The sequence below is a fragment of the Sparus aurata genome, chromosome 6, assembly GCF_900880675.1.
Source record: "Sparus aurata chromosome 6, fSpaAur1.1, whole genome shotgun sequence".
In the NCBI taxonomy this organism is placed as follows: domain Eukaryota; kingdom Metazoa; phylum Chordata; class Actinopteri; order Spariformes; family Sparidae; genus Sparus; species Sparus aurata.
In genome coordinates, this window is record NC_044192.1 from 30,272,226 (window position 1) to 30,294,897 (window position 22,672).

Sequence of the window (22,672 nt, forward strand, 5' to 3'; positions counted from 1 at the left end):
TGTGAAGAGAGTGAGTGTGTGTGTGTGTGTGTGTGTGTGTGTGTGTGTGTGTGTGTGTGTGTGTGTGTGTGTGTGTGTGTGTGTGTGTGTGTGTGGCATTTTAATGTGTGTGTGTGTGAGTGTGTGTGTGTGTGTGTGTGTGTGATTCAAATCGCTGCTCATCTAATCTCCAAAGTGACAGAGTTCCATCATGCTGGGGGGGAGGGTTCAGCATTTGGTCCAGCTGTATGAAAAAAAAAAAAAAGAAAAAAAAGAAATGGGCTCGTCCACCTCGTGCTTTCTTCACAGACGCCTGCATGATAATCCCAATCTGTGGCCATTAGTGCGCTGAGAGAACGAGCAAGGAGAGAGTTCAACAGAGAGAGAGAGAGAGAGAGAGAGAGAGGGAGAGGGAGTGAGAGTGAGGGGGGGGAGTGCCTGGACAGAGATGCACACAGAGGAAAAAGAACGAGAGAGAGAGAGAAAGAGAGAGAGCTTTTAAGGGATTTGGCAGTGATTTGTAGAATCTCACTGCTGCGATGTTGTGCTTTTCCTGCACTTTTCCCTGATTCTGCCATGATACTATAGCCTGAAGCGGCTGAAGTCAGTGTGTTTTTTTTTTTTTCTTTTGCCTTTGTGAATCACAACTACTTCTTGTTCAGCCCAGTGTTCTCGGCGCATCCAGGTTATTTTTGAGAGTGCACGGCGGCTGTCTGAGATGATAGAGGATTTACTTTTGGTGAGGAGAGGAGAGCCTTGCCTCTAGATAGATAATCACATTTCGGACCATGGATGGAGGCCTGTTTGGAAGAGCTCATGTGATGGAGGAAACCAAGACCGGTCAATGAAGAATGGGCAGGTAAGGAGTTTTTTTTCTTTTCTACTTGCGCACTGCCTGTGAGGGTATTTTAATGAGAAACTGTCTGCAACAGTTGTTTGATTAATGCAGATTTGTGATGCTCTTACTGATGTTGAGAACGTATTAAACGAGTTTACACAAAATCAGACTTCAGAGGGGCTGTACAGAAGGAAAAAGAAAGATTTAGCATCATGGATTTCAGTTTGCACTGCTGTTTGAAAGAAAGTCAATCTTGAGAGCTTGCAGATTGTTCTGTTTAGGTTTAATGTCATGTCAGAGATTTGGATTTAATACTTGGATCTCAATGAAAGTAAAGTTGCACTATGTAGTTTTTTGAGATGACATTTTAATCTGAAGAGAAAAATCTTCAATGACTGATTTTCAGGCTTAAACAAACTGAATTAACAAACCGACCTTAAACAACAACACAGTTTCAACCTGTTTTACACTGTTTTTATGTGGCGGACCCTGCCACCTTTCTAGCTTCAAACAGAGTTCCGGGAACCTTATTCTCCTCTGAGAGCAGCTTGTTTATTCTGGCATGAAAACACACTATATTTCCGAGTTTGTATTATTACCTCATTAATATTGTATATATGAACATTTCAATTTGAATGTATTCTCCAAAACTACACATTGCCCCTTAAGGTTACTCCATAATAAATATTCTCTATTCTGCCTGGAAACATTAAATACATTTATATTCTGAATAATTCATTTCTTCACAGTCTGTTGGATCTTTTGTTCGCTGCTGATTTCTGATGACCCTCGTACAGATAAAATTAACCTGCCCTAACTTTTGGAGCATGAAATGCTGCGAAGCCTCCGTTGATGTTTTTCTGTTCTGCAAAATTTATAGTGTTTTCCATCATGGGCTCTCAGCTCTGCGTGATAAAAGCCTCCAATATTCACTCTGTGTCATCACGCATGCTGACTAAAATCTTCTCGGCTTCTTCACCGTGTATACACGTCTGCTGTTTCGTTTTTTTCTGTTATTCTCTCAGTTTGGGTTCATTGGAGCAAAATAGACTGCAGCTTCATTTCAGAGTGTTTTTTTTAAGTCCGAAAAATTTGGCGAAAAATCTATTGTTGTTGTTACCCGATATGGATATCACTTTAGCATTCACCACCTCAACAATACACGTCCATTAGCAGGTATAAAATTACACTGTAATGTGCTGAATATGTTAAATGTAAAAAAAAAAAAAAAAAAACAGTGGAGCTGAAAGACGACAAAACTTTGTAAATACGTTTGATTTTATTGATCCCCAAAAGGAAATCAGGTTATCATAGCAGCGGGTACGTTCAATCAAAGTACAAGGGCAAATATAGAAAATTTACTATATATAATATAAAAAAAATCAAAATAATATTATGTACAATAAAATGCTCCAGGGATACATACAGAATTACAGGAAATTAAATGGTCGAGAAGATTTTAAAATTGCTGTATATTTTACAGTAGCGCAGCTTCACTGTGACATTATCTTGTGGAAAAACTGATGATTTATATAGTTTCAAAACTGAAGGGCTCACATGAAAATGTATTAGGTGACATCACAATGAGGTGATTGTCAGACCTTAATCCCTTAAGGAACACCGTTCCAACATAGGAACACCCTTGTTTTTGGACAGAAACCAAAACCTGTGTTCCAACCTCTGTAACTCTGTCAGTCTGTCATAGAATCACACTTACACTTCTAGAAAAAACTTGAGGGTATTACCATTCCAATGGTACTGAGCACATCTCAAACTATGTGGGAGCTGTGATGCTTTTAATTTCGGTATGTCATTTTGGAAAAAGAACCTTAAAATGGGGGCGTTCATTAAGTGGTTAAGGCCCCTCTCTGACTGTCCTCAGGTGCCAAAGGTAGAGGGAGTGGCCTGGTGCTGTCAGTACCTCTGCTGCTCATCATCATGACAACAGAGGCCCGCTCATCCCATCAGTGCTGCTGGCCGGCTTCACCTTCCAGACACCAAACATGGCACCAGCTGATGTGGGTGCTGCTGGTGGCTACCAGCCCTGGCTCGTGGGCTCAACAGGGCACCCAGCCCCAGTCCATCAAAATCGAGGGCGACATCACCTTAGGCGGACTGTTCCCCGTGCACTCTCGGGGACCTGCCGGGGTGCCCTGCGGGGAGGTCAAGAAAGAGAAGGGGATCCATCGATTGGAGGCCATGATGTACGCCTTGGACCAGATCAACAGCGACCCGGACCTGCTGCCTAACATCACTCTGGGGGCCCGGATCCTGGACACCTGCTCCAGAGACACCTACGCCCTGGAGCAGTCGCTCACCTTCGTCCAGGCCCTCATCCAGAAGGACAACTCAGACGTGCGCTGCTCAAACGGAGAGCCTCCCATCATCCCCAAACCGGAGAGGGTGGTCGGGGTGATCGGGGCGTCTGGCAGCTCCGTGTCCATCATGGTGGCCAATGTGCTCAGGCTGTTTGCGGTGAGTTTTCTTTCACTTCCCAACTTCTAACTTCATTAGACACTGAAAGGGCAGAATATTTGGGACAGTTTCTCTTTTCTAAAGTAAACTGATGAGCTGAGGGGAAAACCATGCTGCTTATTCCTTCTTTAGGATCCAAAGATGATTAAAGATCTAATATTGTCTTCATTAAGACGTCTAGAAATGATCCAAACTTTTTCTCTTATTTTGCTGAGTTGTGTTCATCCATTATCCTGAATGTTTCTAACGATGTTCAAACCCAGAGAAATACCTCATTACATCCACCAAGGAGGTCATGTTCTCACCCACGTGTGTTTCACGGTTGGTTTGTTGGTTTGTCTGCAGGATGACACAAAAACTACCAAACAGATTACAATGAAACTTAGATGAAGGATGCGTGTCAGCCAAGATTATACCCTATAAACATTTGGTGCGGATCCGGATAAAAGTCCATATCTGGGAATGTTTTCTAACTTTCTTGAACATTGAGAGTTTTTCAGTATTTCTCAGGGGAAAATGTCAGGCATATTTAGGTGGCTGGTATCTATGTGTGAGTACAACTTGACGACTGTTGGGCCTCGGCAGAGGTATGCTCTCTACTGAGTGTCATTCTAGTTTTAGTCACAGTAACGGCGCTTTCCATTTTGGTCATCAGATGATGTAACAGAGAGTGAGGAAATCCAAACCCAAAAGGTTCACAATTATCTCCATTTACACAGCCCGGTGTTTAATGCGCGCCATTTTAAGAGCCGCCACAAAAACGCGCGTGACGTCGCCGCTTAGAATCCCGACAAACGTTTTGGTTTTCAAAATGGAAGGATGTCGACGAGCGTGACTAAATGTAACGTTAAAAGGACTCTAAAACATTACCTCGTCTGTAAACACCTCTGCCTGGGTCGTGCAGACAGATATTTTCATCGGCAATGGTGCTTTTTAACAGTCAACACAACACCTGCCGAGACCCCACGCTACATCTGTTGATTCGCTGTTTGTCTGAGAGACGTAGTAACATCTGTAGTTCCCTTTAAAGGATCCTTTCATTTTAAGTTATTTTTCTTCGTTTTTTTTTTCGACATTTAGAGAATTTGCCAAAAAAGTAGGTACGTCTCTAACAGCTTGCGCCTTCAGCTCTGAATATCCTTCGGTGATATCTGCGACCAGCCTCGCTCAGAAAGAGAACTCCTAATGTGTCGCGCACTAACAAAGCCACCTATGACTGAAACTTGCTGAAGTTGAGTCTTCTGCTTCACCGAACTCACTTCATGTTCACGTTTGCACTGTTCAATTAGCCCGCCGCTGATCTAGTTGAGATGCACCGCTGCACACAAAGGTCTCATTAATTTGAAGTCCGGCCTTTGATGATTCAAAAACCTAATTAAAGGGTGCTCCTCACATTTAATAACATCATCTCGTTGGATCCGTGGGCCGATAATATTGCATGTAATCATTTTATTGCTGCAGGACAGACATGTTCAGCTCACATTCAACCTGATGCGATCGTGAAGCAAGTCATTTTTAAAACAATGTGTGATTTCGATGAGTTTCTGTGCTGACGGTCGGTACACTCCACAGGATTTTGAATCCATTGTCGCGGCTGGCCTCGGCGGGCTAATCCGCGTGATGTGTTCACTGTAGAGTACAGTGTATTTTATAACAGATGATTGACCTTTGATAATTGATTACACTGCTTATAGCGATGATGGGACACCGAATCTGCGCAAATCCCAAATGACTCCATGTTCACATCGACTTACCGACATCGTCTGGCAGAAATCGAGAATCTAAAAATAAACTGGTCGGCTCAAATTGGCCAAATTAGGTTTTTTCATGAAAAATGAGACATGTGCTTGGATGCTGCTCACTGCAGCGGTCTTCACAGAGAGGATGCGTTGAGAGTCAAGGAGGGGCCGCTTGCATACAGGGCAGATGTTAACTACAGAATTATAGATCCCAACCTCCGCTAAGCCCCTCTTTCAGCAGCTCAGGACCCTGGGCTGAAAATAGAGCATCAGGGCAGCGGGATGACATTGGTTCTAGGATAACTGCAACTTATAGCTTGGACGGTGTGGAGTAGATTTAGCTAAATGGTGTGTCTCCTCCTACTGTCCATATGTGCTGCTCTCCGGACCGCGGACGCTCCTCCACTGATACTCACTATACATTGAACATCTGCTCTAAGCCGAAGCAAGGGACGCTTCAGCTTCTACCACACGTGCTGTAATCATGTCGGCTACTATTCTCAGTGAGTGAAAACTGCAGGTTTGGGTCATCATATTTCATCTGAAGTCCAACCCAATGGCAGATGACGTAAGGAATATCATATGCATCACATCAATTTGTCGTGTTAAATAACAGGATGTGCGGCAGATCCAACAGCAGATTCACTCAGACCTTTAAGAAATGACCATTTAGTGCTGAAATGTTCATCAGTTGATCGACGGATTATTATCATTCAAGCGTTTCATTGTGAGGATTTGCTGCTAATAATAATAATAATAATAATAATAATAATAATAATAATTACTAGTAATTATTATTATTATTATTGGTGTTGTTGTTAAATACTTATGGTTATAATAATAATAGTATATAATATATATATATATATATATAAGTAGAGTATATAATATAATAATAATTATTATAATAATTAAAATATAATATTTGTGGAGATACTATAAAAACACAATTTGTCTGTCATAAGGGTTTGCGAATTTATGCATAAAACATGAAATTGCGATCAGCGGGACAGATGTTGTGACTGTAATATGATTCACAAATAGTAGGAATCACACATTTTTGCCTCACAATTTTTATTTACCCCGAAAGAGGTGGTTAAATTCCTGACGATGGGACATTTGTTGGGGTCTGCACCTTCTTCTACATCTGGAGAAGAAGATTCTTGGGCCAGGACTTCTCTGCAGAACTACAGCACTTCATTATAATGCTGTTTGTCTCAAATGTTACATTTATCCCCCAAAAAATCACAGCTTCTGCAGTTTAAACATTGCCATACTATATTCCTGCAATTTCAATGATATTTTGATTGTTTTTGATTTATTGTGCAGGACTATTTCAATACACAGTGCATGATCTGACAGACAGTTCAAGTTAATTTTCTCAAACTTAACTCCTCAGCTCTGTTGGTAAAGTCATAATAGTTGAAATCAGTACAAAATGAAATACAATGGAACCTGTCATTTCCTTTCACATATTATGTTAAAATGAACTCTGGAACGCTCCGTTCTTGACGATCACACACTTGAATCAGGACTACAACTCAATCATATTTCCTCATGTTGGATCCTGAAATAACTCGGCCAGTTTCAATCATTAAGTGATCGTGAGAAGATTTCAGCTGTGCTGGGCTGTAAGAGGATCCTTGTGTAACTGATACCGCTCATTGATTTTACAAGTCAATTGGTGCAGATGCTTCGCTGGGATTAATTTGGAGAGGATTATGTGTTTTCTTGTTGGTTACAAATTTGTATGCAAACAGTGGAATCACCTCGCTGACACTGAGAGACTCCTCTGGACACTGCTGTCACATGTAACTCATTTGACATGTCAAAAAAAGTGACCTTTTATCCGGGGGGAGGAGACCGCATCCTCCTCCGGTTGAGGATGTGGTCCGTTACACTGAGGCTGACCAGTAAACTCGAGCCTGGCGGGGTCGACGCACAGCAGCGGACTGAAGCTGCATGTGGCCATCAGAATTAAATATATTGTATGGCTTACAGCTGAGGAATGCTAGCCTTTTTCTAGTCTCCTGATCTCTGTCTCTCCCTCTGTGCTTAACGTAATTTGACTAAAACCCCTATAATCCTTCCAGATAATCTGTGAAATGGTTCTCTCGCTCCTCTCCTTCTCCCTTCACTACCCCTTGTGTCTACCTTTCTCTCCCCGTCCCCTCCAGAGGGCCCAGCGTTAAGCCACCCTGGGCGACCGGCATTAGCAGGGTCAGGGTTGAGACTGTCGACATAAACTGTGTCATTAAAGAAGTAGCACACCAGTAAATTAATCTTCTCATCCATTTTTTTTCCCCCCAAACAAATGCTTTTACAGCTGTGTTTCCAACCATCTGTATGTCACTGTGACGTTGTACTCTCAGTACAGACCAGCTCCGGGCGGATCGCACTGTGAAGTTCTGAGAATTACTGAGAACACAGGCTGTTCAAGAGATGAACGCTCTCTAAGATAGTCCAATTTTGGGATTTTAATGCACTACAACACATCAGTATTAACGTGGAAGAGTTCCATTTAGACCCTGTTAAGGTTTGGTCTGTGAATAAGTGGTGCATCATCCTCTGACACGGTTCGCTGCCTCATCTAGTCATTCTTTTTACCTTCGGTATCACATATTGGCCTAATAATCAGCGCTGCTCATGTTTTCCACTCGACCTGACCCTTTAGTAACCACTGACCCATCTGTGTGTCTCAGATCCCTCAGATCAGCTATGCCTCCACTGCCCCGGAGCTGAGCGACAACAGCCGCTACGAGTTCTTCTCCCGTGTGGTGCCTCCTGACTCCTACCAGGCCCAGGCCATGGTGGACATAGTTAAAGCCATGGGCTGGAACTACGTCTCCACGATAGCCTCCGAGGGCAATTACGGAGAGAGCGGGGTCGACGCCTTCCTCCAGATATCCAGAGAAGCAGGTCGAGTGTCTGGCTGTATAAATGTGAATTCACTGCTGTCGCATAAAAGGGATTACTCATTTATCATGCCGCGTTGTTCTCGCTCATTAAAAGGCTAAAAGAGGAAACAGAAATCCTTTAATACGCAAGACGAAACAGGGCAAACAGAAGTCACCACTTCAAATGGGTTGAAAAGCTCAAATGATGTTACTTCAGTTCAGGTTTCATATTGTCGAAACTCATATGCGCACTGCACTTCAACATTTGCCGACGCTGGACAGCTCCATGAGCGTACCAGCAGAGCGGTTGGTCCGCCACTTAAGTTCTAACTGAAGTATCTCAACAATTTTTTCATTTGCCATCTTGGACAAATGTTCATGGTCCCCAGTGGATTCATGTCTTGATTACTACTGAATGATTACCACAAAACATCCGCGTTTCCATCAGAATTGCAATCTGCTTCATCTGTAGGCTTACTTTCCTCAGTGCTAATCAGATCTAATCTAATCAAAACCTACAGCCATGTTAGCACCTTGTGACCTACTTAGCGCAGGTGTGCTATGAGTGAAATGCTAATAACTGCAAGCTAACGCACTCAGGGCTTATACGAAGGAAATATCACGTTCACAAAACCGCCTTGAATTAGCCTGTTAGTGTGCTAGCATATCATATCATGTCCATAAGCTTTGAGGGTATTTTGCGAGATGAAAATTCAGAATATCACCATGTATCCTTTAATCTATAACGCACTTTGTAAGGCTTCAGCCATGATATTGATTATTTTAAGTATTCTATCTCCAATGTCTCTGACACAGGGGGGTTGTGTATCGGACAGTCCATAAAGATTCCCAGAGAGCCCAGACCAGGGGAGTTTGAAAAGATCATCAAGAGACTAATGGAGACCTCTAATGCTCGTGGGGTCATCATCTTTGCCAACGAGGACGACATCAAGTGAGTCGAGCTCTGCTGCGTGCCATGTTTGAGAGAGGAGCCCAAGCTCAATCTGCACAGAAAATACTGTATTATATTTGTCAAGTCTTCTGTAAGATAAGCGGCCAGAATCAGAGGACTACAGTAGTCAGTAAAATCTGTCCTCTTTCAGACGGGTGTTGCAGGCCGCCAAAAGCGCCAACCTGACAGGCCACTTCCTGTTTGTTGGCTCCGACAGCTGGGGGGCCAAAAGCTCCCCCATTCAAGACCAGGAGGATGTGGCTGAGGGCGCTGTCACCATCCTGCCCAAAAGAGCCTCTATTGATGGTAGGGCATATCAAAACACTACATTTAATTATGACCAACTGGGTGTCGTACGAGTATCTGGCCTGTGACACAATGACTGATGAGTCTAATACCAACACAACAAATAAAGGAAATTAATGATGTTTGATAAGTCTGCTCGTGGTATTTATGTCCTGTCACTAAGTATTGGCTCAATCGAGTCATAGCCATATGTTGCTGTGGAAAAATTTGATATTTCTTGCTGATTTTGGCACAGTATGATTATATGCTCATATCAATCTTAGTACATGACATTTTCATGAAATGAAACAAAGTCTGCCTTGTGATTCAGGGTTCGACCAATACTTCTCTTCACGATCTCTGGAGAACAACAGAAGAAACATCTGGTTCGCGGAATTCTGGGAGGACGACTTCAAATGCAAACTGACCCGCCCTGGAATAAAGTACGAACCCGGCAGAAGGAAATGTACAGGTGAGCAGGCTGCAGTTTAACGACCAGGACACTCCTTGACAATAGAACGTTCAGAGTTGTGTTTGTGAGCCGTCTGTTGTTTCATCACCGACACTCTTTACGCTTCTTGCCGTCCGTCAGGTGAGGAAAGAATCAGTCAAGACTCTCAGTACGAACAGGAGGGTAAGGTGCAGTTTGTGATCGATGCTGTGTACGCCATGGCCCACGCATTGCATAGCATGCATCTGGACCTGTGTCCTGGCTACATGGGTGTCTGCGAGAAGATGGACCCTGTGGAAGGACGGATGCTCCTCCAATACATCCGCTCAGTCAACTTCAATGGTGAGCTTTAGACTTTCAATCTGTTTTTTTTTTTTCTTTCATATGCAATCTGGAGATGATGTATGAGGGATTTATGTCGGCATAACAGTTGCTTTTCCGCTGCTGCTGCTGCTGCTGCTGTTGCTGCTGCTGCTGCTGCTCTCCATCACTTCAGATGGTTTGAAAAGAAGCGTATTTGAAAGAGAAAACGGGAGAGAAGGGAGGTCAGGTTGAAGCCTTGAGATGTTCCTGCTAATGTACCTAGCTACAGAGGACAGCACATTTCTTCAAAGCACGTCCCCTCCCTAGGGCGGCCTCCTCGCTCTTCCCTATACACAGCGCGCCCCCTTTTCATCCTCATCTTTCATGTGAAAAAAAACTCACAGTTTGGAAAAAGAGAAAAAACGTGTTTTATGAAAGCATCCTATTTACTGCTCTCTTCTTGCTGGATGACCTTGGCTTGTATGGAATATTTTCTGAATGGGCGCCTGCAGGGACCTGAGAGGAACATTCAATCACGTTAGGGCAACAGAGCAGAGTGCACTGAAAGACTGTACATGTAGAGGAGAGCCTTCACTAAAGAGCCTCCTGCACTCAGCTTCCACATGACTGCACAGGACTGAAGAAAGCAAACACGAGCTGTATTCAACGTGTGTGGGTGTTTTGGCCATCATAAAATGGGGGCGCACGTCTCCGGCTTACAGACTTTGAATTCTTCATCCCCTCTGACTCACTTTGCTGTTTTGATAGCATACAACCCCATTAAAACGCTGTCTCCATCATACAGGCAGCGCAGGAACAGGAGTGATGTTCAACGAGAATGGAGACGCTCCCGGTCGTTACGACATCTTCCAGTACCAACTGTCCAATGTCAGCAACCCTGGCTACAAGCACATTGGCCAGTGGACGAACCACCTCCGAATCAATGTAAATATTTGTTTCTTTTCATTTGAGGTACAACTTCTGCTAGTAGTTTGACATTTTGAGAAGATGGATACCACTTTCACGTCTGTGGGCTAGTTATGTAGCTAGTTCAGGTTAGCCAGTTAGCTTAGTCTAGCATAAAGACTGGAAACTGGTGTAAAAAATGTCACGTGGGTGACCTTCCTGGTCAGGTGCACTCCCTGGAACTAGCCAGGGCCAGGCTAGCGGTTTCCTTGTTTCTAAAGCTAATCACCAGCTGCCAGCTCTAGCTATATATTTAGCATGAGCATGACAGTGGTCTCAATCGACTCTCGGCAAGAATGCAAGTTGCTTTCCTAACATGTCGAACTGTTCCCAATTATTCATGTATCAGGTTTCTTCTTCTATTAAAACGTAGAGAGCTGGTAAACATGGAGCCCCTGTTGGTTTGATCCATCAACAGTTTGAATAAAAATACAACCTCACCTTCTTCCTGACATTTTAAGAAGATTGATTCCACTCTCATGTCTGTTTACTTTGTAGCTATAGCCAGCAGCTAGTTAGCTTAGCTTAGCATAAAGACAGTAAACTGAGGTAAACAACTAGCAGCTCCATCCAAATTTCATAGAAGTTCCATTTTGTTTTTTGAAGTGTAAAAACGTCATGTTTGGGTTTCATTTTAACATGGGCCATGCTAGCCGTTTCCTTGCTTCCAGTCTTTATGCTAAGCTAAGTTAACCAGCTGCTGGTTCTTGCTACATAGTTAGCATACAGACATGACAGTGGTTTTGATCTTTCCAGATGAATCTTGGTAAGAAAGAATGTAAGCAAACTTTACCAAAATGTCGAATTATTCCTGATGAATTTAAGTATGTGTCAGGTTCCTTTTTCTCTTAAATTGTCGTTTATCTTTAGCCGGGACAGACGAACTGGTTAAAATTCCAATGAAATCTGACGGTGCTATGCGATGCTGACGGCGGTGCTGCTGTTCCCTCCATGCTGACTGTATGCTAACTGTGTAGTTTGCTTAGCTGAGCTTATACCCCTTAAATAATCGTAAAACAAGCCCATTGGTGTTTAAAATTGATCTTTTGACATCAGCCATGTTGAAATTCAGACCATGGCACTGCTCTGTTCAGGCAATAAATCAGATGTCATGACCCCCCTCAAACTGCCGATGAAATGATAACCAAGCTATCAAAAATTTGGCTTGATTCTGACATAAAATGTAGACAACCAATTCATGGTTTAAATTTGGCTTAATGTGAACTGTACGTGTCCACTTTTGAGAATTTTACAAATTCTTTGCAAGTGCTTCTTGTATTTCAAATAAAGAAAGACCTTCTTTGTGTGTTTGTACATCCACCCTAGCCGGAGGAGATGCAGTGGTCAGGTGGTGACCATAAGGTCCCAGAGTCGGTTTGCAGTTTCCCCTGTGAATCTGGAGAGAGGAAAAAGATGGTGAAGGGCGTTCCCTGCTGCTGGCACTGTGAGCTTTGTGATGGCTACCAGTACCTTCTGGATGAGTTCTCCTGTGACATGTGCCCCTTCGACATGAGGCCCTTAAAGAACCGCACAGGCTGCCGGCCCACGCCCATCATCAAGTTGGAGTGGAGCTCTCCTTGGGCCATCATCCCCGTCTTCCTTGCCATCCTGGGCATCCTGGCCACCACCGGATGCATCGTCACCTTCATCCGCTTCAATGACACGCCCATCGTTCGGGCCTCTGGCAGAGAGCTCAGCTATGTGTTGCTGACGGGCATCTTCCTCATCTACCTCATTACCTTCCTCATGATAGCCGAGCCGAGCATAGCCGTGTGCGCCTTCCGCAGGCTGCTGCTGGGGCTCGGCATGTGCATCAGCTACTCCGCCATGCTCACCAAGACCAACCGGATCTACCGCATCTTCGAACAGGGCAAGAAGTCAGTCACGCCCCCGAAATTCATCAGTCCCACCTCTCAACTGATCATCACCTTCATACTCATCTCCGTGCAGGTATGCATATACATTTCTTTCTCCCAGATCACCTACATCCTTTGTAGCACTCTAACTAACTGTAACTGCAGGTCCTCGGGGTGTTCATCTGGTTTGGCGTGATGCCCCCCCACACCATCATCGACTATGAGGAGCAGAAGCCCCCGAACCCAGAGTTCGCCCGCGGAGTCCTCAAGTGTGACATGTCTGACCTGTCCCTGATCCTGTGTCTGAGCTACAGTATCGTCCTGATGATCACCTGCACTGTGTACGCCATCAAGAGCAGAGGAGTCCCTGAGACCTTCAACGAGGCCAAGCCCATCGGCTTCACCATGTACACCACCTGCATCGTCTGGCTGGCCTTTGTACCCATCTTCTTTGGCACAGCGCAGTCTACAGAGAAGGTGGGAAATTTAACGCTTCTATAGGAATGACTGATCACCTTCCCTCTTCTTGTGCCTTTACAGTGCTTTATGTTGCTATACGCTTCTACTCCACTACATTTTAGAGGGAAAGTACATACTGTGTACATGAGCCGCTAGCATTATTGTTTCTCTTTGGGCGGTGGGAGGAGGGACGTAGATTACTGACCGAACACTGACAGTGATAATTTTTGGAAAATAAAGCAATCCAAGACTTATTTTAACAAAAAACATATCATCTGCAGGAGCTTGAACACATCAGAACTAAGAAGTCCTTAAATAAACTCTCTTAAAGGGACGCCACATTCAAATTACTTACTTTCAACACTTTTGCCTGTTAACATTTTTGTACATCTATTCATGTAAAATCCTGAGCGCAGGACATTCACTTTGTTACAGAGTATTTTTAATGTGATATTGCTGATTTTGTAGTACATCCACTAAAATTGCTTTGCAGATTATTTGCCCAATTTTCCAATGTGTCTATAAATTAAAGGAAATAGTGAAAAAAAAAGCCTGAGGTGAAGACGAGCAGTTACTAGCCATAGCCGACCAGGAAATGTTTACATTGTTTAACGAAATATAAGAGAACCGAGGAAAGATTAAAAAAAAATGTAACCCCTCTTAGTAAAACAACTGATTCCTTTATAATCCATCAATTCACTGGTTTGATGGATTATTTTCAGTAGTAGTAGTTTTGTGAAGGAAAGAAATGCAACGTGAGCATCGGTATATCCATTTCTCATTCATTCATTCAACAGTCATTGGAGGCTCCTTACTGTAGACCCTTTATACTAATGGGAGCATTTTAAGTCGTCTGGCGAATCAACATCATGCCATAACACAATAAAACGCACCAACAGTAACAGAGTAAATGATTCCCTCAGATGTTCTCAGTGAAATGCGAGTTTGTTGCCTGTCATGTCGCATCTGCTTCCTGCCTCCGCTGCACGGAGACCTTCATTTAGCTCTCTCTCTCGCCACGAAGTACAAGACTGTTGAGGGAATATTTGAGGAAAAAAAAAAAACTGAGATAGGCTTCGACTAATAGAGAGCTGTATTATGAATCAGTCGGGCCGAAACAATTAAAGCCCGAGGTGCCTTCAAAAGTCTTTTCACCTCCTCCCGAAATGGAAATGAAGTGAATTAAGAAAAGTGAGGGAGGGGGGAAAAAAAAGAAAAGAAAAGAAAAAGAGGTCAGATGAGCCGAGGGACCGGTGGGGACCAGTCGACCAATTCAGCCATCCCATTCAATTAATCATCACTCAGAAAGAAAGAAAAAAAAAGAGAGCCAAATATAGACAGTAACGTTTTGTCTGGCTAAAGTTGAAACGGGTGGGCTGTGATCCTGCCACATGTGGGGGGGATCTGATGTTATCTGCTCTGCGTCTTGTATCTACATATGGATGAACCACCGCAGACGCTCCTGTGCCGGTCCCCCTCTCTGCGCGCCTCAGGGGGGGCCCCACAGCGCATGAACACAATCCACTCTGCGCTCATAAATCACCACAATGGAGCGGTCACTGAGAGCAGCCGCAGAAAGAAAACTCTACTGAACGAACATCCGCCTGTGAGATAAAACCGGGATGCGCCGCTGCTCGGGATGCTGTGCGACGTATGACTTATTTATGGCGCAAATATATCTTATTTATGGCACATGTGGCTTGGTTTATTTATGAGCTGCGAATAATGAGTTCATAATTTATTGGAGGCGGATCTCAGGAGAAGTCCCCTCTCATTATTACTGTTGTTGGAGAGGTGGTCAAAGCCCAGAAATAGAGTCCTCTTCCCTGCCTGCATACACAGGTCATAAATCATTCATCAGGGGGAAAAACAGTGCCTGCTGCGCTTTCAGATGAGAATTGTACAGACAGTTTTGTGACAACCTGTGAGGTTATGTATAGGGTATTTTTCCTTAACCCGGTGCGATCAATTATTAACTTGCGCACCGACGGACGCTCTCAGGGTTCGGAGAAACGAGCAGAGCTGAAATCGATAATTCACCGTTTCCATCCGTTCGCAGATGTTCATCCAGACCACCACCCTGACGGTGTCCATGAGCCTGAGCGCCACCGTGTCCCTGGGCATGCTCTACATCCCCAAGGTCTACGTCATCATCTTCCACCCGGAGCAGAACGTGCAGAAGAGAAAGCGCAGCTTCAAGGCGGTGGTGCAGGCGGCCACCGTGTCCACGCACCTGTCCCAGAAGTCCAACGACAAACAGAACGGAGAGTCCAAGATCGAGCCGGACAGATCCCAGTGAGACACACCAGGCCGGGCTGATCACTGACACACACTCACACACACACACACACACACACACACACACACAATAATAATAATAATCATCATTTACTGTAGTGTTGGCTGGATTTGTTCTTTTGTCTCCCTTTAACTATGGATTGAAACACCAGCAAAAGACGTTCCTGGATGTTGTTTTTCTTCTCACACTTATTTAGTCAACTCTAACTCTACCAAACCCGGAATGAAGCACAAGAGGAAACAGGAATGCTCACTCCCCCTTTAAAACTGAGAACTGGAGGGATTCTGAGCTGCAACATTTAAGAGTTTTGTTCCATTTTTTTTTTTTTTTTGGTAACAACTTCCATATATACACACCTCAACTTGACAAGGAAGTATTGTTAGTTTTAACTTTTCCTGGGAAATGCTGTTTAGGATTAAATAAATAAATAAATAAAAAATGTTAAGCTGGAACGGGGGACCTTTGCCCTACAGGAAGATGTACATCTATGTGGAATCTCATGGGGCCAATGAAACGTTAAGAGTTTCCTGTCTCCAGAAGCACTGCATGGATTGTGTTGTACGTGTACATGAATGTTTTTTTTTTTTTTTTGAAATATTGTTTGTAAGGGGTGTCACGACTTTTTCTTCTGATTGCACTGGAAGGAACTCGCTTTTAGAAACGCACCGCCACGTCCTGTTGCTATTTCTGATGAACTCCCCTGAGAAAGAAGTTCTGTTTAATCACCGAACTAGAATCACTCACAGCAGAATCATTCAGTGTCCACTCACTAATGCAACGAAGCCAATGAAGCAGTTCTATTTAAACCAGTGTCACGTGCGCAGCTGTTACGGTACAAGCCGGGTTTCATTGTGGAAACTTTAAAAAAAAAAATGGTGAGTGCAGAAAGGACACAGGTGATTGTGAACAGGATATTTGTGTTCTACCTGCTACTTTCTCTCCGCAGTGGAAAAACAATGCGTGGCATTTCCCCATATTGTGCGACAGGACATCAAGCCATCTCCTCCAAGGCCAGTCTGTAAGGCGACGCGCCAGACAAGCTGCTGTTCCGGTCACGCATGGGAACCCTGTCAGAAAGCTTCACGTCATCAGTTGTATGTGATAGATTTTAGTGCCATGATAAAAGTTCCTCCATCACGAGAAGTTCTCATTTCCGCGAAACATTATTTAACATGAGGTGATTCCTAGATTTGACGTTCCCCACTATATTTGCCAGTATATGATTTGCAGTGTACTTTTTTTTTGTTACTTGATCACAATGTACAACTCAGGTTTTACTGAAGGTGTTTTTTCTTGATCATTTCCTTTTGTACTGGCGCAGCTTTTTCAATAACAAATGGATTCAGCAGTCCCCACGTGCAGCGCGTTTTTCCTCGCAGTGGAGTGGGGCTGTGACGTTCATGTCCTCCTGTGAGAAAACACTGTTTGTACTGCCCTCTGCAGGAGAGCACACCTCAGTGACATGTTTGTGAATAAAAGCACAGTCGAGAGGGAATTGTTTGTGGACCCCACACACACCTTAATAAAAAAAATATTGTTTATTATTTGAGTTGGTTTACATCCGACAGGAGCATTTTGACTAAAAATACCAACAGTGTGTCCACGTGTAGGCGTTGAGGTTTTTAAATAAGTGCGAAAAATAACAGAGTATTTCTCGGAGCTCTGAGAATTGATGTAGCAGTGGCTGAAATGACAACACAGAGCACATTCAAATGGTCTGCGAATACGTAGCTTTTTCTCTCTCTCTCTCGCTCGCTCACACACACACACACACACACACACACACACACACACACACACACACACACACACACACACACACACGACACTGACATACCACAACAACAACCCAACAAAAAAAAATGCTGGTCAAGACAAAAAGTTTACAGCAAGTTTGCTGGTGTCAGCAAAAGCTCAGATTCTGAGCTCTGCTTTTAAATAAAGTTCAATCACAAAGTCCTGTTTGGTGCCGAGTGGCAGAACCGCTGCCGGGCTGGTTCTACTTCACACACAGCATCCTGAACTTTGACTCCACATCAAAAGGAAGCAGAGGTCAGCTTTTACTCGAGGAAGCTGTCCAGAGTCAGGCAGGTTGCAATCTTGGGTGGAGGCCTGGCGACCTTTTTCCTTTTAGCTTTCATCAGTGGGCGAATCTCTGACAAAGGAGACTGGAGTGGAGTGCACGGTTAAGGAATAATGGAGTATTTATTGATTATTTATTCTTCTGGAATCATTTTATAATCATTTTGAATATGTGCCGATAGATTTTCATTTCTTCCCCGATCATACTCGGCACCAAAGTGTCCAAAATGAGTACTTATCAAATGCATCTGAACTTAAAAGTATGATTTAAAATTTTCGGGATAAGAAACCGTCTGAAGTCAATATTGAGGCCTCTGGGACCTACATAAGCAAACAAGACCGCTGGTACAAAGATTGGCTATCTCAATCTAGTTATTATAATTATTCTTAATGACTGTCACTGGGTCGTACCCTGACTTTGCCTGCTCTTATAAGTCATAAAATAAAAACATTTTTTTTGTGGTGGAGAGCCGAGGATGACTTGATGAGCCTCTGCTCTGTAATCTGGTGGTACAGCTCTACAACAAACATTGTTTCACCATTATCATCTAACAGTTATTAATTTATGTAGCCATGGAAAGATACCACAAACAGATTCTAATACAAAATTAGATATAAAATATGTTATCAATCAACCTAAAAAGAAGCTGCTTTAAAGGGACACTATGTAGTTTTGGTGAGGGAATTTAAAATCAGAAGAGAAAGGTCTTCATTGACTGATTTTCTTGCCGTCTAAAGATTTTTTTTCACAACTGAATAGACAAACTGACCTTAAAAGCACATATATGTGGTATATGTGTAGTTTGTATTATTACATAATCTATAATGTAAATATAACAATTCTGAGTTTGAATTTCTTCTCCTAAACTACATAGTGAACCTTTACAGCTGCATTCATTGTTGCCAACTGGGACCAATGAACAAAGTTAAAACTCAACCCTGACATATTATCACTACATAAAGTTTTATGGCAAAGGTGCAGACAGTGCAATAAAACATTATGAATAAGTGCAGCTGTAAATATCTCACCATAAATAGGCAATTTACTTGTGCTTATCTTCTACTAAAAGTACATCCAGGCTCAGCCAAGATGAATGGTCAACAAAAAACTGCAAAACATCACTACCATCAATGCTCAAAGCCACTGAAATCATAAACACCTGTTCGACACATACTTCACGAAAAAGGATACAGGTTGGAAGAATTTAGTACGTCCTCCTAAACCATCATAACCAGTTTTCACCTGAAACAAGCAGAACATTCTATCATCAAACCACCAAAAGGAAAAGTGACATGTTAAAACACCAAGATGGTCGCGTTGTACATACGGCTCCAGTCTTCCTCTGAGGGTCCAACATGCTACCAAAGGTCTTCTTTCTGAAGAGGAGGGAGTTCCTAAAGAACGGATCCATGGATCCATCCTCGTCTCGAACCTGAGGGAAGACAAAATCTTGAGGAAAATGTACAAATAATTTGAAAAAGGATTGTTGAGGGATGACTACAAACTTACCTTGCTTGGACAAGAACTTTTCTCGTCATGTTTGGAGAAAGACGACCTGAAAAATCAAACATTTAAAAGCATGTCTAGCTTCTTCTTCAGTGTACAAAAACTGAATTAAAAGAAAATATTTTGAAATGACCACGCACATTCCTTAAAGGAGCAATGTTAAACTTACGCTGGATGGTCAAGTCGCATCTTCTTGGATGGGACCTGCTTTGGTCTCTTGGCCACATCATCTGGCGTTGTGATATCATAGGTCATGTTGAGGTCAATGTCCTCGCTTCCTGCAGGGTGGTGGAGTCGAGGCTGCTTTAGCTCCATTGGGGCCGGGCTGAGCGATGAGCAGACAAACATAATGAGTTAACTCCACACAGTTTATCATCTCAGGTGACTCAAGAGCAAGAGGAGATTTCCGTCCAGTGGCTGGCTGACACACCTTTCAAAGACGAGCCGACTGAGGGCCTCATTCGTCCGTGTCGGGGTGCTCAGCGTCTTCTGAAGAAACTCCACTTTCTTCTTCAGGCTCTGTGGACACATAAGCATGAAGGATTCATAACCGTGCAGTTCTCCGGGAACTGAAAGCAAAAGCACATTTGGTAGATTCGCCTTACAGAAATCTCTTTATCAGCTCTGGCCAGATCGTTCTGAAGAGACTTCATTTCCTCCTTGGTCTTGCTCACCTCCACTGAGGCTTTGTGAAACTGAAAGGACACTTAGAACATTTAATATAGAGAGCCCACTTTCAACAATTAATTCCTCTGTGATGGCTTAATAACAAAGTTACCTTGTTGTTTGAGGCGAGCACTTCTCTCTTCAGCTTCTCACACATGTCATTTGAAGACTTCAGGCTTCCTTTGAGATTATCATACTCTCTGAAGCAGGAAGGGAAGACATGAATGCACAGCGAATGACAGCAGGGGAGCTCATTCATGTGGTGTGCAACCGATCTAACACTTAGTCATCAACACCTGTAGGGCTCCTTACTTTTTGAGCGATATGCAGAAGATGGAGAGCTGCTCCACCGCCGCCTGGCTGATCCCCATATCAGTGATCATGGACTCCACCTCTGCTCTCTGGCCTTGCAGCAACACGTCCAGACTGTTTCCAAACAAGCAGTATCAGTGCACAGGATGAGTATGAATTTCTCTTACAGTGGGAGAAGACACAGTAATATGCAGAACATTGCAGATTACTTAAATTATCAACACTGTAATACAGAACTATCTAACGATATTTATGATATCAGCATATTGCTGTTGGTGCAACATAAGCTTCCACTGAGAATTTCGAATGAAGCTTCAAATGTCTGTCGTCATATTCTATACCATCACTCTTTAAAAAAGTAATCCTCAAACAATTTCCATTTCACTAAGATGATTCAGGGTTTAAATGAGTGAGTGTTTTTTTTTTCCTGAAACAACTTTTACACTGAATCCAATTGGCGAATTCTTTCTGCAGTTGATGTTGATGTTGATATGGGAGTGATGACATCTGGCTAAAGTGCAGAGCACCAAGCGAATGCACATGCATAATATGATCTCCTGTTTTTGGTCATGACTGGGATTAAAATTTTAATCAGTTGTAGTTGATTGATCATTAATAACACATTAAATATTTTGGACTTTTTTTCCATTATTAAACAGAGCAGTCTATACCAAGACTTCAAAAGAACAGATAAAGTGAACACCATGTTACTTTAATTCTCAATGGAGATTACTCAGTTAAGGATTAATCATTAACATCCCTAGTCAACACTGTGAGTCATATTGTGACCATACTTGAACGCCTTAACATGACAGTGGTTTTATGACTGCAGATACCTTTCAAAGGTTTTCATTTTGGTCCTGAGTCTCCAGGCCTCCTCCTTGGCAGCCTGAACGTCATTCTGTTGCGTCTCCAGGTACGTCATCTGTTTCTGTGAGAATTCAAAGAAAAACATACAAATAAATCATAGAAAAAACGAGATGAGTCATTACAGAAAGTGTGTGCAATAAGTAACACAGACTGCTTACTCTGAGGGCAGAACAGAGCATCTCTTTTTCCATAACCTCTTTACGCATACTGTCGAGGTCTCTTCTCTGCTTGTCCACAGTGTCCTTCAAACCGTCCACCGCCTTCTGTTTGTCCCTCCATTCTCGCTCTGCATAGTTTTTTTTAGACGGATGATGATGAGCCTGTTGCCTCTGCCTTGTTATAACAATCAAACATCACACCGTGGTCAAGTTTCTTACCTTTAGAGCTTAAAAGCGCCTTCATTCGATCAACGTCATTCTAAAGAGGGGAGAAAAACACCATCAGAAAATAAAAAATGACAATCAGAGTCAAGTCCTGATGATGTAATGACAAGGTAAGATGATCTCTAACATCTTTCTGTAATGTAAGAGTTCACCTCTTGTCATACCATTTCTTTGTTAAAAGCAACACTGACATTTTGTTTAGATGCTCTAATTTTGGTACCTGCAGGCTCTCTGGGTCCGCGGAGGGCTCCTCCTCTCCGCCAATGTCAAAATACAGCTTGCTGATAATGTGTCTGGTGGTGACCTGCAAACGGAGCACAACAATATTTATTTTTCTTCTGTTTGGCACGTTGGTTTTGTCTGGTGGCAGCAGTTTGGTGCTGTTTAACAGTGTATGGCACTGTACCTGTTTTCTACATTGCGGACAGGTTTTTGTGGGGGCTGTCTGAAACCACTGGAGGAGACTGAGAAGAGAGGGGGAGAGGGAACAATTGGCCTTTTAAAACCTCAGAAATGTGTGTTTGTTGTAGAAGATGTGTTTTTTCTATAACAGCTTACCATTCATAATGGAAAGTGTGTCCGCAGTGGATGGCAGCAACATCTCTGGAGTGATCGAAGAAATCGGAGCAAATTGTGCAATATGCTCTGATAGGCATCTTGCTGACACAAGGATCGCCCTGTTAGGAAAAATACAGAATACCTGTACATATTAATTGACATTGAACAGCGTACGTCTCCACATAAACATATGTCTTGTACAGTGTGCAGGCTGAATATCATGGCTGGGCTAACTCTGTAGTGGCCTCGCACTCACAGGCTGCGCTAATGCTAGTTACCTTTGGTAAATATTAGCTGTCTTCACAGTCGCCAAAACGTTACTTAACGTACAACGCGAAGACGTTAAGTTACTCAGCAACTCTTTGTAACAGAATAAAGCATGCCTATTCTTGCGTATAATACGACATTTTGAACGAGTTAGACTGACTCTTTCAGACAGGACCCGTCATTAGCTAACACAAACACAACGCTCCTCCATGGCGGCTCTGTTTCCCGGCTGTACGTTCAAACGCAAGTCCCGCCCCTTCCGCTGCATTCACGTACTGCACGTAAACGTGGGCGCGATTCGTGGCATGAAATTAAGTCTAAACTGAATTTTCTTTGATTTCAAAATTACCTGACGGGAAGATTTAAAAACTATGAAGTTAGACTCTATTTATATATACATTGAAGAGATCTTCACCGGACAGGTAGAAATACGTCGGGACAAATGTATTACTACTCATTTGGAATAGATTACATTTTTATTCCCATCCCCATTCCCATATATCTTACGCATGCACAATCACAATCACT

At 43.1% G+C, this 22,672-nt stretch overlaps 2 protein-coding genes across 2 annotated transcripts; one reads left to right on the forward strand and one right to left on the reverse strand.

Annotated features, from left to right (window-relative positions):
* Nucleotides 1-368: 368 nt before the first annotated feature.
* On the forward strand, nucleotides 369-17,043 carry grm6b (glutamate receptor, metabotropic 6b). The gene is made up of 11 exons (XM_030421590.1): nucleotides 369-838; nucleotides 2,700-3,292; nucleotides 7,734-7,950; nucleotides 8,745-8,880; nucleotides 9,032-9,186; nucleotides 9,497-9,637; nucleotides 9,758-9,958; nucleotides 10,725-10,864; nucleotides 12,212-12,835; nucleotides 12,907-13,218; nucleotides 15,260-17,043. The coding sequence occupies exons 2-11, from the start codon at nucleotides 2,756-2,758 to the stop codon at nucleotides 15,497-15,499; spliced, it is 2,703 nt and encodes a 900-aa protein (XP_030277450.1). The 5' UTR covers nucleotides 369-838; nucleotides 2,700-2,755; the 3' UTR covers nucleotides 15,500-17,043.
* traip (TRAF-interacting protein) lies at nucleotides 17,019-22,392 on the reverse strand. The gene is made up of 16 exons (XM_030421592.1): nucleotides 22,156-22,392; nucleotides 21,878-21,996; nucleotides 21,726-21,783; nucleotides 21,540-21,623; nucleotides 21,314-21,353; nucleotides 21,095-21,222; nucleotides 20,903-20,997; nucleotides 20,067-20,180; nucleotides 19,867-19,954; nucleotides 19,694-19,783; nucleotides 19,519-19,607; nucleotides 19,258-19,413; nucleotides 19,092-19,137; nucleotides 18,910-19,014; nucleotides 18,774-18,824; nucleotides 17,019-17,667 (listed from the first exon to the last, which is right to left on the reverse strand). The coding sequence occupies exons 2-16, from the start codon at nucleotides 21,973-21,975 to the stop codon at nucleotides 17,560-17,562; spliced, it is 1,350 nt and encodes a 449-aa protein (XP_030277452.1). The 5' UTR covers nucleotides 21,976-21,996; nucleotides 22,156-22,392; the 3' UTR covers nucleotides 17,019-17,559.
* Nucleotides 22,393-22,672: the final 280 nt, after the last annotated feature.